Source organism: Apodemus sylvaticus, chromosome 9 (assembly GCF_947179515.1).
Source record: "Apodemus sylvaticus chromosome 9, mApoSyl1.1, whole genome shotgun sequence".
Lineage (NCBI taxonomy): Eukaryota > Metazoa > Chordata > Mammalia > Rodentia > Muridae > Apodemus > Apodemus sylvaticus.
Window position 1 is genome coordinate 32,740,029 of NC_067480.1, and position 15,432 is coordinate 32,755,460.

The 15,432-nt window shown below is 39.2% G+C and overlaps 1 protein-coding gene across 12 annotated transcripts in view; it reads left to right on the top strand.

Annotated features, from left to right (window-relative positions):
- Dock10 (dedicator of cytokinesis 10) overlaps nucleotides 1-15,432 on the top strand; it is a 263,483-nt gene that overhangs the window by 184,704 nt on the left and 63,347 nt on the right. For all 12 annotated transcript variants that reach the window (XM_052192769.1, XM_052192770.1, XM_052192771.1 and 9 more), the window contains exons 16-25: nucleotides 652-731; nucleotides 2,342-2,529; nucleotides 3,139-3,204; nucleotides 4,786-4,878; nucleotides 7,939-8,062; nucleotides 8,254-8,375; nucleotides 8,719-8,805; nucleotides 10,134-10,226; nucleotides 10,686-10,804; nucleotides 12,618-12,687. In XM_052192769.1, the coding sequence (XP_052048729.1) occupies nucleotides 652-731; nucleotides 2,342-2,529; nucleotides 3,139-3,204; nucleotides 4,786-4,878; nucleotides 7,939-8,062; nucleotides 8,254-8,375; nucleotides 8,719-8,805; nucleotides 10,134-10,226; nucleotides 10,686-10,804; nucleotides 12,618-12,687 (1,042 nt within the window). The remainder of the gene's footprint in view (nucleotides 1-651; nucleotides 732-2,341; nucleotides 2,530-3,138; nucleotides 3,205-4,785; nucleotides 4,879-7,938; nucleotides 8,063-8,253; nucleotides 8,376-8,718; nucleotides 8,806-10,133; nucleotides 10,227-10,685; nucleotides 10,805-12,617; nucleotides 12,688-15,432) is intronic.

A 15,432-nucleotide genomic window follows, 5' to 3' on the forward strand; every position in this document is an offset into this window, starting at 1 on the left:
AGTAAACAAGGAAAGGAGCTGGCCTGTAAAACTCCAGTACCTGCTCCCAGTCGCCCACTTCCTCCAGAAGACTCTACCTCCTAAAGGTGCTGCAGTCTTCAAAGGGTGCCACCAGGGGGAGCCAGCAAAGGAAACAGAACTACCAGAGCGGAAGAGTGGACCTGGATGGGGATGGGTGGGGGCTCAGGATGCAGGAGGAGCCTACACACTGTAGAGGCAGTCAGTTTTTTGTTAATGCTGAGGGCAAAATGCAAACTCTCTGGACTCTCATGGCAAAATCTAGGTTGGTTCCCAGAAATTTCCGAAATTCTTAAAAATCTACTTCAACAGTGAAAAGCTCAAGACCGTATAACTTACTGTTATATCCATCTAATCACATGACCAAATGAAGCCAGAGAAAGTAAGTTTAAGGTATTATTCATGATAACAGTACTGTGATTCTTCTATAACTTTTGTTTTTATTTATACTAGCTTTGTTGTATAGCAGTTAAACTAACCAAAGGGGAAAAAAATCAATACACTATTATTTACTGTCTATCCTTTACCCTTCTCACAACTCAGAATTATAGAAGATGGATTTTTCTGTGAACATGAAAATAATACACTGTGTGTGTGTGTGTGTGTGTGTGTGTGTGTGATGTCCTTCCACAGAGCTGACCGGATAAGCAAAATGCAGACCATCCCTGGAAGCCTGGATGTTGCTGTGGACAACGTTCCCTTGGAACAGCCAAGTATGATTCCCCTGTTATCCGTGTCACACTGCATTTAGAGAGCTCCAAGTATCTTGCACAGGAGGGCTGTTTGCTTTATTGGTTTGTCAGTTAACTGGTTGATGTCAGGACTTGGGTTGTTTGTGGATTCTGGCTTCCAAACTGGAATTGGAGTTCATTATACCATAGGAATATGAGGCTTATTTGTCCATTGAGACAGACAGGAAGTTCATAGTGGAAACTGTATCTGCATAGCCTAACCATCAAGTTATACAAGTATGCATTTAATATTCAGCAAGATACTAAATTATTCACATAATCCTTAAAACTCTGAAGCGTCACGGGAAAGTCAGATTCAAGTATACAATTAGCTGATAGTGAGAGAATTCTGACTCTGCCTAGTTTCCTTGACTTAAGTACCGAAGTACCGACTGGTACTTAAGTACCAGTACTGCTGTACCACACTACTGTAAATTGCCTTCAGTACTGGGCATACCCATCTAAGAGACTGCAATGTTATTACACATAGTGTCTACCTCCTCTAGAATATAGCAAAAATGCTGCTTTTACTGACTTTAAAATGAGGATTCCAGAATGCAGATAGAATCAAGGTTTCCCGTAATAAATGATAACTGGGCCAAAACTACTGACAGGGAAGATTAGGCTGGCCATCTATCCTGATATATGTCCATAAATCACTGTAATATAAACTATCATGAGAATTCTAACTTAAGCTCTGACCTCAAATCAGTTTTACATTGATTGATGGGGCACAGCAGAGGACAAGCTATCTCCTTTACGTGATTTAGGGAACAAGGCTTTACTGCCTACAGACAAAACAACTATTCTTTTTGAAGGAATGGTTTAGTATTAGAGAAAATTGAGCATAAAAATATTAAATAGATTCCTGATTAAGTACTAGAATTTTTGTCTGGTTTCCAAGAATGCATCACTTGTTTCCTGGGAGTCCAGGAAGAGTCTCTGTAGAAAGGGAAAGCAGCAGGCCATTCTCCAACGTAACAGTTCTCACCTTCAAACAGCATCATGGCAGAAGTTTTATCTTAGACATTCCTAAGAATCTTTTCTTTATTTTTCTCCTTAGGCTATTACTACAAGGTTAGAGTTCTAAAGGTGGTAAAAATTGAAAGGAATGAAAAGTAATCAATAATGTACAAAGAAAGGGGTTTAATTTAGGCATTTGCTCTAAAATCATTCCATATATGAAAATTGCTATTAATTCATATTAATATCAATAATATAACTTTTATTCTGCCATGCAATCATATATATATATATGTATATATATACATATATATATACACACATATACATATAGTATCATATTTATAATAGCAAATGAAAGTCAATGGATTACTCTTTATCCTATAAAATATACCCAGTATAGTCTATGTACAGGAAGTAATATGAAAAATATCAATCCATGTCAAAGCCATGAGTTTCAATACTAAATATATAACTTTATTATCCCCAAGGCCCACATCTCACATTTCCATGCTCTTCAAACACCATACCAAATTTCCATTTTAGGTGGATTATGTTAAAATATGTTAAGTGTTGCTTACTTTTGAAGACCCATATTGAATGACAAACTTATTTTCTGATTTTTTAAGACTGTGTAACATCGTCCTTTATCCCCGTCAAGCCCTTCAACGTGACGGCTCAGTCAGAACCTACAGTGGAGGTGGAAGAATTTATTTATGACTCAACAAAGTATTGCCGTCCATACCGAGTATACAAAAATCAAATTTATGTATACCCCAAACACCTCAAGTACGATAACCAGAAATGTTTCAACAAGGTATGACATACGTTTCCAAGGTACTGACTTCTCTGTCCACCAAAACTGAACCACACCAAATAGTTCTTGAACGAGCATCTACAACTAACTATGAGTTAAGATTTGAAGGAAATGCTTAGCCAGGGGTGAATTCATCCTAGAATTCACTTAAGGATAATTTAAAGAGGAATGCACGTGTAGCATCTCAGAGTGTTATTTTTAAAATAGCAAGTGAAGGCCAACGGGTTACTCTTTATCCTATAAAACAAGAGAATTGTCTAATAGTTGCTCGTTCTGAATTGTTTGACGGTGCATGATTGTCTAATGCATTAATAATCCTTTCTAAAATCAGCCTGTCATAAATTTGATCTAGACTAATTTTTTTAGTCTCTTATAATACTTTGAAAATAGCATGCTTAGTCCTGTGCTGGGAGCATTTTTGTTTCCTTTAAAATCTCTCCAGATCCTGCTGTTTCTGAAGACCATGGATAATGTCACAAGACAATGTTGGTTATTCTACATTTTTTTCAGATTTAAATAGAAGCTACTTATTTTAAACCCTTATATTGTTTAGGGTGTTATTTAAGAGGAAATTACCATCCCTATTATTCCCCCTCACTATAATTTCAGGCACGGAATATAACTGTGTGCATTGAATTCAAAAATTCAGATGACGATGGAGCCAAGCCCTTGAAGGTGAGTCAAGTCATCTGAGGACTCAGCATGAGAGAAAGGGCAAGCACCTTGCTCTTTGACACCACAGAGGGATATTTTATATGAGTGTGGTTAAATGAGGAGCAATTCTGGGCATTGGTTTTAGATCTCCTGAACATGTATCTGACTTTACAGCCATTGCTAACTCCATCTATCAAAAATGCTAGGCTCCCAAAGCTCTTCATCTCATGATTTGGAAAAAGGAAAGTCATTAAGATGGGAAATAAATAGCCATTCCCCGTCAAGAGTCTTCCCTGCACAATTTAGTCTACCTCTTGGCTGTGCCTGCTTGATTTGTAGCAGTACATCCAGTCTGCCTCCATGCACTCTTCAGAGAAAGGCTACTGTACACAGGCATATTGGCTAATGCAGGATGTCCCCAGAGAGCTCATATTTTTGTTCAGGCCTGTTGGCTAATGCAAGGAGCTTATGAAGCACAGTGCCCAAGGGACTGTAAAATAACAGTCCAAGTTGTTGATCACATGGGTTAATAATGTCACTATTTTGACCTGTAAAACTTCAACAGGATTGCCTTTTCTAGCATTAATATATGATATGATCTGGTTTTGATTTTGTATTTTAATTTTAGGGGTATCAAATGACAAAAAAATAGCATATAAAGAAGACAGCTATTTTTACTGAGCCTATGCTCACATCTTCTAGGTCGAAATGAACCGAGGGAAGAGATAGAGACTAATCATGGTATTGTGTAACTAACCATACCATTGCCTCGGGCTAGTTCTTATAGTACCATTGAGTACAAATCATACCCCGATCTTTGCTACCAAGAAATTTATAGTCTTATTCTAGGAGAGTGACAATAAACTTAAGAATAAGCTAATTCATATAGGATAAAGAGGTATTGTTCAAGATAATCTTAAATCACTGTGATTGTCCATATGGATCATGCTTTTCTGTAGCGTTAGCATCCGGAAAGAAAAATTACCATGTGATGTCATTGTCAAGCAAAGACAATGAGCAGGTAGGAAGCTCAGTAGTCCTGCCAGAGCAGGGATCCTAACGGGGATGAACTTGGAAAGAAGGCCAATGGCGGGTATGTGGGGTCCCTGCTTCACTGCATTCTGTTCAGTCCTCTGGTTCCATCAGAAGCTTGATAGAATATCAAGAGCCGGGTCTCTCCTGCCCCTTCCACTTTCATGAGTACGAGTTGGTTTGAATGGAACTGGCATCTAGCCAAGCCTTACAACCTTAACTCTAGACAAGAGTTGGCTCCATGGTCCCCAAGAGGAAGTTATCCTTCAGGGATCTGTCTTGAGCATTAACTCATATTTATGATAGTCAAAAGTCATACAGCAAGTTGATTCACTATTTTACCCTGGTGCCCTACCTATAAGATGAATAAAGGCTTTTAGGTGGTCTTTGACGTACCGTTGCATAGTACCTACAGGACAATGTACCTGTAGTTCAAAGTTAGGTGGATGTTATCCCAGGAAGTGAATCACAAAGTATGCCTTAGTACTGGAATTGGTAGTGTCAACAGAGTTGACTATTTTGAGTGTTTTCAGGCACTCATAATTGTTTCCCTCCTGACCTTCTGAACAGTGTATTTATGGGAAACCTGGAGGGCCCCTCTTCACTACTGCCGCCTACACAGCTGTGCTGCACCATTCTCAAAATCCAGATTTCTCTGATGAGGTAAGCATCGGGCCCCCACGGCCTCCCCCTGAAGCTTCCGGGTGAGTAGGTCAGGGAAACCTTGTCTAGACCACATCTCAGATTGAGGACGGTTATGTCACTCCCCAAGACTGTTAAGTGACAGTGACTACTGTGACACTGGCTGATGAGAATCCTGGTTTATGTTTCAAATTCCCCCATTGAATACAAGATTGACCTTCAACAAAGGATGGTTTTATTGTATTTTTTTCCCAAGGAAGACTAATTTTTCTCATTTACTTTATGCATGATTTTAATAAAGATTTTATTAGAGAGCTTTACCAGTTGGTGGCAGCATATTGTGTTATAGCAGGAAGACTAGATGTTTTGAATCAACACTGTTGCTCACACCTGGGTGAACATCACTGGGTTCAGTCCTCTCACCTCATGATTACAAGTGTGACTTGCCCTGGAAAACTCAACACTCTTACTGTGAGCTGAAAATGCACCATCTCCTCCATAGCCTTGCATTAACTCTGCCATAGTTGAGAATAGTGTACTGTTATCACTTCCTGTTATACAAATGAGGACACTATGGCTCAAAGGAACCAGGGTCATGTTACTACTAAGTAACAGTCAGCATTCAAACCAAGCCACATCACTCCAGATAGAAGCTTCCCCACTTCCTATAAGTCATAACAAACATCACTGGGCTAGTGATTAATTGCTACATACATATTAGCTATGTTATAAGTAGCCCACGACAAGTTTCAGTGATTAACTTCAGCTTCTAACCTGAAGGCAAAGATCTGAACTACTTCAACCAACTAGCATTTTATATGAATTCCTTGATTGACACTGTAACAAATAGTACCCTTTAGTTGCTTAAAACCACACCATTTACAGCTCTAGTGGTCTGAGATTTGAATTGGCTGTCACGTGACTGAAATAATGGCATCACTAAGGCTCCTCCTGAAATTTCTAGAGGAAGATCTGTTTCCTTACTTGCAGCCTCTAAACATCACCTAGCACCTTGCTTTGTAACTTCGCTCCTGCTTACTTTATCACAACCATGCTGGGACCAGAAATGTTGATGGAGTATCCACCTAGCATACATTAAGCCCTAAGTCCTATTTCTAGCACCACATAAAACTGGGTGTAGTGATCACAGCCCTTGGGAAGTAGAGGTAGAGGAACCATAAATTTAAGATAAATCTTTGCTATCTAGAGAATTTGAGGTCAGAATGAGGTACATGGGATCCTTTATAAAATGGGAAAAGAAAGAAAAAAAGGAAGGGAGGTAGGGAGAAAGGGAGGGAGGAAGGGAGGGAGGGAGGGAGGGAGAGAGGGAGGGAGGGAGGGAGGGAGAGAGGGAGGGAGCAAAGGAAGGGAGTAAAGGAGAGACAGACGGACAGACAGACAGACAGACAGACAGAGGGCTCTCTGTGGCCACATTGTACCCATTTACGATATCTGGTATATTCCCTTATTCACATCTTTGAAGTCCTCTTTGCTATGCACAGTCACATATTAGTGGGTTCTGGATTTTAGAACACAGAGTCAACTTCGGGAGCCATTCTGTAACTACCACCCCATTACCCATGTGTCATTTTCAAACTAATTAACAGAATGGTCTTATTTCCCCTCCATCAATCGTGGTCAGGAGGTTAAAAAGAAGCTAAGGGAAAGAGTTATTATCGAATTATAGAATATCTACCATATTAATTGACCTTTTGACAAAATACTTGTGAAAGATGCATTTTCAGTAGATGTAAAAATTTCATAAATTAGTGTTCTCTGTGTCTCAATGCTATTAAATCTGGTTTTTGATCTTTTTTATTTTCTTATATTTCCTGGAATCTCATAAAACCTATGAGCTTTCCACTGGACATATAGATTATTAATCACTTAGTGGACTCTGCAGCACAGATTTAATACTAAGGTTTTATTTTCTTAATTACAGGAAAAATGATTCCATTAACTCTAAAATGGGTATAAATTATCCAGTGCATTGTTATAATAAAATGTAACTACAGGATATTTTTTAAGTGAGGGATTGTAAAGGCTAGCTTCATGTCAACTTGAAACAAGCTAGAGTCTTTTTAGAAGAAAAACCCTTAACTTAAAAAAAAAATTGCCCCCACCAGATTTGCCTGTGGGATAGCCTGTACTACTACTACTATTATTATTACTGTTGTTATTAAATGATGTGGCAGAACCAGATCACCGCAGGTAGAGCCTTCCCTGGGCTCGATGTTCTGGGTACTGCAAGAAGGCAGGCAGAACAAGCCAGTAAACGGGATGGCTCCATGGTATCTGCTTCAGTTCCTGCCTCCAGGTTCATGTCCTGCTTGAGTTCCTTCCTGTCTTCCTTTGATAACAGATGGTGATGTAGAACTATGAGCTTCAGTAAGCCCATTTCTCTCCAAGGTGTTTTTGATTCTGATGTATTATCACAGAAATAGAAACCCTAAGACGGGAATGCTTTTGTTACTATTTGCTGAAACTCTTAAGTACATGGCTCTGCAATCTCTAAATTGGTTGAGAAGTTTTCTAGTGCTCTGCTTATTGTCATGTATTTTGAAATGCATATTGAATTTATATTTGAAATGTATATTGAATGTATATTTGAAATGTATATTGACTTTTGTAGCAACTGAGTACACTGATATAAATAATATATCAACTTGTAAAAAATCTTCAAAATGCAGGAATCCTTAAACTTTGTCACACACCAGAATTATCTGGAAGACTCATGAAACCAGAATATTCAGATTGGGGTACTCAGCATGTCTGGGATAGGCCTGAGAGTTTATGGTTCTAGATGATACCATGTTATCATTGCAGGGGTCATGCTTTGTACTTTACAGTCCTAAATCCTTTCTTAAACAGAATGAGAGTAACTAGCCAGATGTACAAGACATGTAATTAATAACCTATGAATATTGGTTATAGCTTGACTTAACTCAAACTTGTTCTCAAAACAACTTAGTGATTCACATAAAGCTAAAGGCAGGCTACTCTTCTTTAAGGCTGTTGTCTTGTACTGATGTTAAGCATGTGGTTTTAATCTCGATCCCAATGCAATGTCTTTCCTTGCAGGTAAAAATTGAGCTACCCACACAACTCCATGGAAAACACCACCTTCTCTTCTCCTTTTACCACATCACATGTGACATCAACGCCAAAGCCAACGCCAAAAAGAAAGAGGCTCTGGAGACATCAGGTACTTACAAGAGGTGGCCTAAAGTAGGTCAAGGTGACATGTGTTTAACTTGAGTTGGAGACCATTTTGAAAAGATGTAATTTATTGATTCTTAAATAAATAAGTTAAAGTTTAGAAAAACAAATGTGTATTTGTGCTTCTTAGCACGGAGGTTTGGATTCAAAAGTTTTCTCCCTGCTGTTTCGTTGTAGTGGGCTATGCCTGGCTTCCTCTGATGAAACATGATCAAATAGCTTCTCAGGAGTATAACATCCCGATAGCAACGACCCTGCCTCCTAATTATCTAAGCATTCAAGATCCTGCAAGTGCAAAGGTATTGAGTAGTGTAGAATTTACAAGAAACATATTCTGAAAGTCAACCATGAAAATGGCGATCTTTTTTCTCTGCTATTTAAACTAACATGATAGCATGTCCATTATGAAGTGAACCTACAATAATACAACTCTTATTTTATTTACGGCTACTAAGAATGAATCATTAAAAAATTGACTCCATGTATCCTGCTCATCTCCAAAGCCTCTGAATGAATCTGCACACTTTCTCATCTCTAGAGCAATATAGCAGTAATGGCTCAGAACAGCAAATTAACATAAACCAAATGGCTCGATTCCTTTATCCCGATTTGTCAGTGATGGTGGCAAACTCTTTCTTGCAGCATGGTGGGAGTGACATCAAATGGGTCGATGGTGGCAAACCACTTTTCAAAGTGTCAACATTTGTTGTCTCAACAGTAAACACTCAGGTGAGTATCGTGTCCTACAAGAGAGGCATAGACTATGATGTAAAATCTGACAGTGACTCCTGAATGGTAGGGAGAAATGCATCTTTTCATGAGATGTCAAATGGACAGGTGGCTGAACTTGCCAAGCAAGAAAATGAGAGTGTACTCCCTGAATGAACCCTATAGTCACTCAGTCCTTAGTACAACTGTTCTGAGACTTCCTGGTTCCTTGAACCTGCAGACAATGCTAGACTGTCCTGTCACCTGCCCAGATAGCCTCTTGCTTTTATTGTGACGCACTTCTCTCGTTGTGAATAAACAGATACATGTGGAAACTGGTTACTTTGCCAGGATGGACAGCCCACAGCTGAAGTGATCTTGTCTACCCTGCTTTTCTTCTGTCAAAAAGGGCCTACCAGGAGCCTGACACATAGTCATCTTTTAATGACTAATAACCATTGGACAAATATATAAAAACATATCTAAGAGGGAAATGACCTTCTATAATTAAGGAAAGAGCTACATCTAGGAAACAGAAATGTGGCATTCCAATGCAGTATAAAAGGAATCCTAGATGCCCATCGAGGATGCACTGCTAGAGAAACAGGACAAATATATTCTCAACCTCAAATTATCTTTCACTACTTGACCACATAACTCAACTCAGAACTTGGAGAGATTCTAAGAAGGTTTCAACAGATAAAAACCAAGATTTCTTAGGTGTTATGTCACAGTTTTGGTTGTGCCGTAATACCAGGCCAATGCAGACACATCAAGTCTGGAGCTATCCCTAGGTATCCCACCACACACTGTCCTGTGTGTAAACAACACAGTGTCCTATGTTTCATGGAATATGTAAGAGAGATTTATAAAGTTCTTTCAGATGTGGGCTGGGAAAATAAGTGATGTTGGAAAGAAAGGAAGAGAGAGATGGGGAGGGGAGGAAGAATAAAAGGATGGAAAAAAATGAGAAGCAGCCCAGGCCAATAGGGAGGGAGACAGGGAGGGAGGGAAGGAGAGGAAGGAAGGAGGCAGACAGGGAGGGAGGGAGGGAAGGGGAGGAGGGAGGGAGGGAAGAAAGGAAGGAGGCAAGCAGAGAGGGAGGGAAGGAGGGAAGGAGGGAGGGAGGGAAAGGAGTGAAAGAAGGGAGGGAGGGAAGAAGGAAACAGGCAGGGAGATAAGGAGGGGTGCTATAGTTCATATGGGGCCTTTAGATGACCCCTCTGAATATGGAAGAAGAGGGCTCTAATGTCTGATTTCATGAGGAGACACTGCTTACAAGTGCTTGCCACTGGTGCTGAGCTGAGTTTGTGTGCCATCGCAAATTAACACTTCTTTTGACTTTGCAGGACCCACATGTGAATGCATTTTTCCGTCAGTGCCAAAAAAGAGAAAAAGACATGTCTCAGTCACCTACCTCCAGTTTTGTCCGTGCCTGTAAGGTAACAAGCCATGCAGATTCAGTGGTTTCCAGGATTAAAAAACAAAAAACAAAAAAAAAAAACAAAGCAGGCAAAGGAATGCTGTTTCCCAATGAATAGCAACAAGCTTGGATGTGATTATTACTCAGACATTTCAAAGAACTTACAGTTCAGGGAGCAAATTATTTTTACTTCATGATTTCTACATGATTCTGTTCATATAAAAAGGAAGAGAGGCAAAGATCAGCTTTTTATCAGAAACAAAAATAATTGAAAATGAGTATGTATTTACTATTGCTAATTAAGCAGAGAGTCCCTTCAACATGACCTACACCTTCCACCACAGTGAAGCAGGGATACAAACGGCCAGATGAAGGGGGGCCAAGGTGATGATCATGTCACACTCCTGAAAACCCCTACAGGCTGGGCTGGGCGGCCCCGCCTGTTCACTGTGTGTTTCCTCCCATCATTTCTCTGCAGAACTTGCTAAATGTGGACAAGATCCACTCGATCATGAGTTTCCTACCTATCATCTTGAACCAGCTCTTCAAGATTCTAGTGCAGAACGAGGAAGAGGAAATCACTGGAACCGTCACCAGGTAGGTATCCATAGCAACACTGGGGGGCAGGGAACAGAGCCGGTAGCCTTTGGTCTCACGGAACCCTGATGACATGATTCCAACTAGAGAGCCACATGTGTGTACATTTCATGTGAACATGTTTTTCAGATCTAAGCATTTCTCACACTCTAATCCTTATTTTCTGGAACCTATCTATTATCATTAGTGGAGTGCAGATGTTTTTCTTTTCTGTTCTTAAATATCTTACTTTGAGATAACTGTAGATCCATAATCCATTAAAATGGATAATATGAAAAGAATTAGTATCCTTGTTACTTACTCTCCTCCATTGGCAGCACACACAGAGATACACACAGACATACTCACACACACAGACACACACATATACACACAGACATATGCACACATATAGACACACACACATGCAGACACACACATACACACAGACATATATAAATATACAGACACACACACATGTAGACACACACAGACACAGATATATGCGCACACATAGACACATATATACATACACACTCATGCAGATACACACCTACACACACAAACACATACACACACACACACCTATCTGTGTATATACAAAATTATACAACATGTAATCACTTGGCATTAGCTTTTCCGTTCGTCACAGTTTTCTGAAGATTCAGGCTACTCTCTGTGACTAAGTCATTTCTTTCCATGGCTGAGAAGCAGCATATCTGGATTGTACCACAGTATGTTTAAGGATTCTTTTGTTGGAAAATATCTGAACTTTTCTCCATTTGGGGACTGTACTGAATAAAGTCACTATAAATATTCATATATGATTCTATGTATACATAGCCCTAATATTCTACTTCTGACATGAATCCACAGTAATGCAATTGCTGTTCAACTCATGACCTGAGAGTTGGATTTTTTCCTTTTAGAAATTGCTAGAATATTTACAAGAATAGTTGTATATATATATATATATATATATATATGTGTGTGTGTGTGTGTGTGTGTGTGTGTGTGTGTTACATACATACATACATACATACATACATACATATCTACATACATACATACATACAGTGAAGGCTTTTAGCCTTGTTTATAGCTAAAACCCCTGATGTTCTAAAAAATTGAAAAAATTACTATCAGATCCACAAACCTCCAGTTCCAGACCCAGATTAAAAATCCCAAATCATGTCATCAACTAATGTCCTTTTCAGCTGCATGCATGTATTGGTGTTGACAAGATTTTTAAATATTGCAGCTTCTAGATATGTTTTAATTTCTGAGATCACCCAAAGCTCTCCAACCACCCAATAACTGTTCATGTTAAAATGAAAAACTATCAGTGTACCGCTGCTCCATGCAACTCTAGCCTAGCTAATGAAGGAGATATCCAGCTTAACCTAATCTTTTTTTTCCAAAAATAGGTCTTCTGCTCTCAGGTTGGAAGATGAGCCCTTTTAAATGGAATATGATCATTAAGCAGAGCCTAATTGGGTACTTAAAAATGATCTCTTTTCCAGGAAGACAGTGTCAGCAAGTGCAGAGACCACACATGGTACATTCAGCTCAGACAAAATGTCTCCAGACATTGCAAGCTAAGACTTTAGTCCTTGGAATGTTTCTGGTTGGAGATGGCTCCCAGGTGATAGAAATATAACAAGTGCCCTCTACTGGGGAGTGAGAAAGGGAAGAGAAGAGTATGAATTGACTGGTTCATTCATTTGTCCATTCACCCATTCATGAAATACCCCATTTCTAAGCATTTTAATGTGAAGATAAAGTGCTGTCTGCATACCTTCAGCCAGGTCACTGAACAGCCATGTTTTTCCAGGGTTCTGGCTGACATTGTGGCCAAGTGTCATGAGGAGCAACTAGACCATTCCGTCCAGTCATACATTAAGGTAAGAAGTCACTATTAGGTCTCTGATCATATCCCCTGTGCTGTGTGGCTTGTCATGTTTCCTGTCCGCACTAAATGGGAGGTTCACACCCTGATGTTTGATGGTGCCCATCACAGTCAGAACACAAGTTCCCTTTACTAGAATTTTATTTCTTTGAATTGATGGGCTAGCTGTATTGTTTATGTGTAAAACTACTATGTAAGTATGTAACTGAGTATTGATGTGGGAATGGTGGTTAAAAGAAAAGAACAGAGGAGAAAGCTGAAATAGTGCTCCTTTGAAGTTGACATTAGAAATAAATGAAACTTCTGGGCTTATTAAGGAAAACTTCTGTGGGTTTGTTTAATGCTCTGTGTTTCTTCTGCAATATTTTCTTAGCTCTTTTTATTGTTTTTCTCAGGCATTATTTCATTTCCCCAGTTACTGTATATTTGTACCTGCTTCTGGTATGTTGAGTCCTTTATCTCCTGTCATGAACCATTTGCCCATCTCATTGGCGTGCACTGCTTCCTCAGTGTCCCTTGTCAAGTGTCCACTTGGAAGTATTCTCTACTCATTTTCAGTTGGCTGGGAATTGGTGCCAGTGAACTTGGGATGATGTTTGTACTCTGATAGCTGTGCTCCAAGCATCCTTCCACTGAATGCCCAGAAGAGACCCAATCCAGAGGCAAAGACAAGCATCCTAAATTATAAGATCTACAAATCTTACAGTCCTATTTTGTCCACAAAGAGTAGGTCTTTGGAATTGTTGATTTTTAAAGGAAATACATTCACATCATACATGGTGATAAACATAGACTTGTGCATTCTAAATGTCTAGAAAGGCAACTGAAGAAGATTTGTGCCTTTTGTGCTAGAGACTTCTTTTTAACAATAACTGGTATGGTAGAAATGTTGCTACAAGAAGAAGTAGCTAGAAATCTCATTCTGGAATGAACCACTCTGAAATTCCACCTGCAAGGATTCCTATCTATGTATTTTCTGCCAAGAATGTTAGATGTCTTCCCCAAGTACCAAATCATGAGTCCGTGTCCCTCATTAAAATAGCCTGATGGCTAGAAATAGTCCTTTTACAACAACTTCACTGTGATAGTTTTACCTGCTAGGACTTTGACTTCAATTGCTAAAAGCCAATTAATTCCACCTACAAATACCCTAGAGTTTGCTCTCTGTTTAAGAGAGGGGCATCACTTACTTTACTGGTGGACTGATGCATGCATGCATTTGCCAGTGGAATTATCTGGAGAGAGTTTGTCTTCTTAATACTTACGCTAACTTTCTGTTTCAATCCACAAAGAGATCATATAGAATAAAATGATTACTTGGATCATTGTATTCATTCTGGCAACTCTATTTCAAGTGTAGTACCAATATCTCATTCAAATGGAGTTGTTTAGAAATATATTAAGAGCTTCAGCTGTGATCGCTATATCTGCCATCACCAAGCCAGACACCAGTATGCTTAGCCTCTTACTCTGTGGTCCTCTTGGAAATGTATCTTGGAATGGGCTTCATTCCCAACAAAGAAAACATGAAATGTCTTGGCAGGATTGTCTCAGTCTGCAACAGAGAAGAGTGGTAGCTTAATCTATTTTGTTCTAAAGTAGTTCAACTCCAGAAATATTCTTATAAAATGCCAGTTTGATGATTCCTAAGGATGTTTTAGACTTTATTTTCAAACAAAGAAACACTTCCTAATAAGTACAACCACCCCAGGAAAATCTCTAAACTAGAGTGACATGTCCTGACAAGTGAGCTACAAAAGGAAGAGGCTGGAAATCTCAGGAAGTAGCTAGGAATCAGGAACTTCAGTTTTCTCCTCTGAGACATGAAAGGGATGAGGATCCAGCTGTGTGGTTCTGTGAGCAGATCCCTGCTGAGTTAAATGGTTAACAGCCTGACCTTGAGCTCAGAGTCTGAATTTATTCTTACCATAGATGGGGGGGGGGGGGAGGCATTTAACATATAGATTTATATTAAGTCCTGCCCCCAGGAATATTGTTTTTTAAAAAAAAAAAAAGCCTAATGGGCTGATTCCAAGACATGATTGTATATCCTCTGGTGATGTGGTGGTCATTGTAATTTATGTTTATTCACAAGTAACCGAAACACCATTTCAAGTTCAGTGGTACTAAGTGATGCTAACTCACTCCATTCACAATATCAAACTGCACAGATACACCATGTCCTTTTTCAAAAATGTGCATCTAAGTCAATTTAATTAATTGCCATGTTTCACAGGGGCTTGTAGCACTGTCAATTCTAAGAATCAGGTTTACAATGTAAGAATAATCCATTGCCACTTGCAATGAATTACCCTTCAGGTTAAATAACTGCATTGAGTTAGACAGTTGGTGGTGAGTTTGCCTGCCTATGAAGCACAATGTTGAAGGGAAATTAATCTCCTTAGTTGTAGCTGGTTTTCTAAATCTGTTAACTTTTTGTCTCCACGTTAAGAAGAGCGTCAAACCTCAGGCCATATGATGGTGCTGATGGGCTTGAAAGTCCCCAAAAAAGGTTAGAGACCCTAAAGTAAATGTACCGGTTTCTTGTCTACCTTCCCTTTCAGTTGTAGTCTATTTTAAATTGTGACTATCATGAAGGCTATACTTTTTCTTGAGACAAATCCAACTCCTAACCAAACTACTGTAATGCAGTATGAAGCATTTTATGTTTCAAATTATGTGTGTTCTTAAAGTATATGAAGAAATAAAGAAAAGTATCACCAATATGATCCTTGGAGAG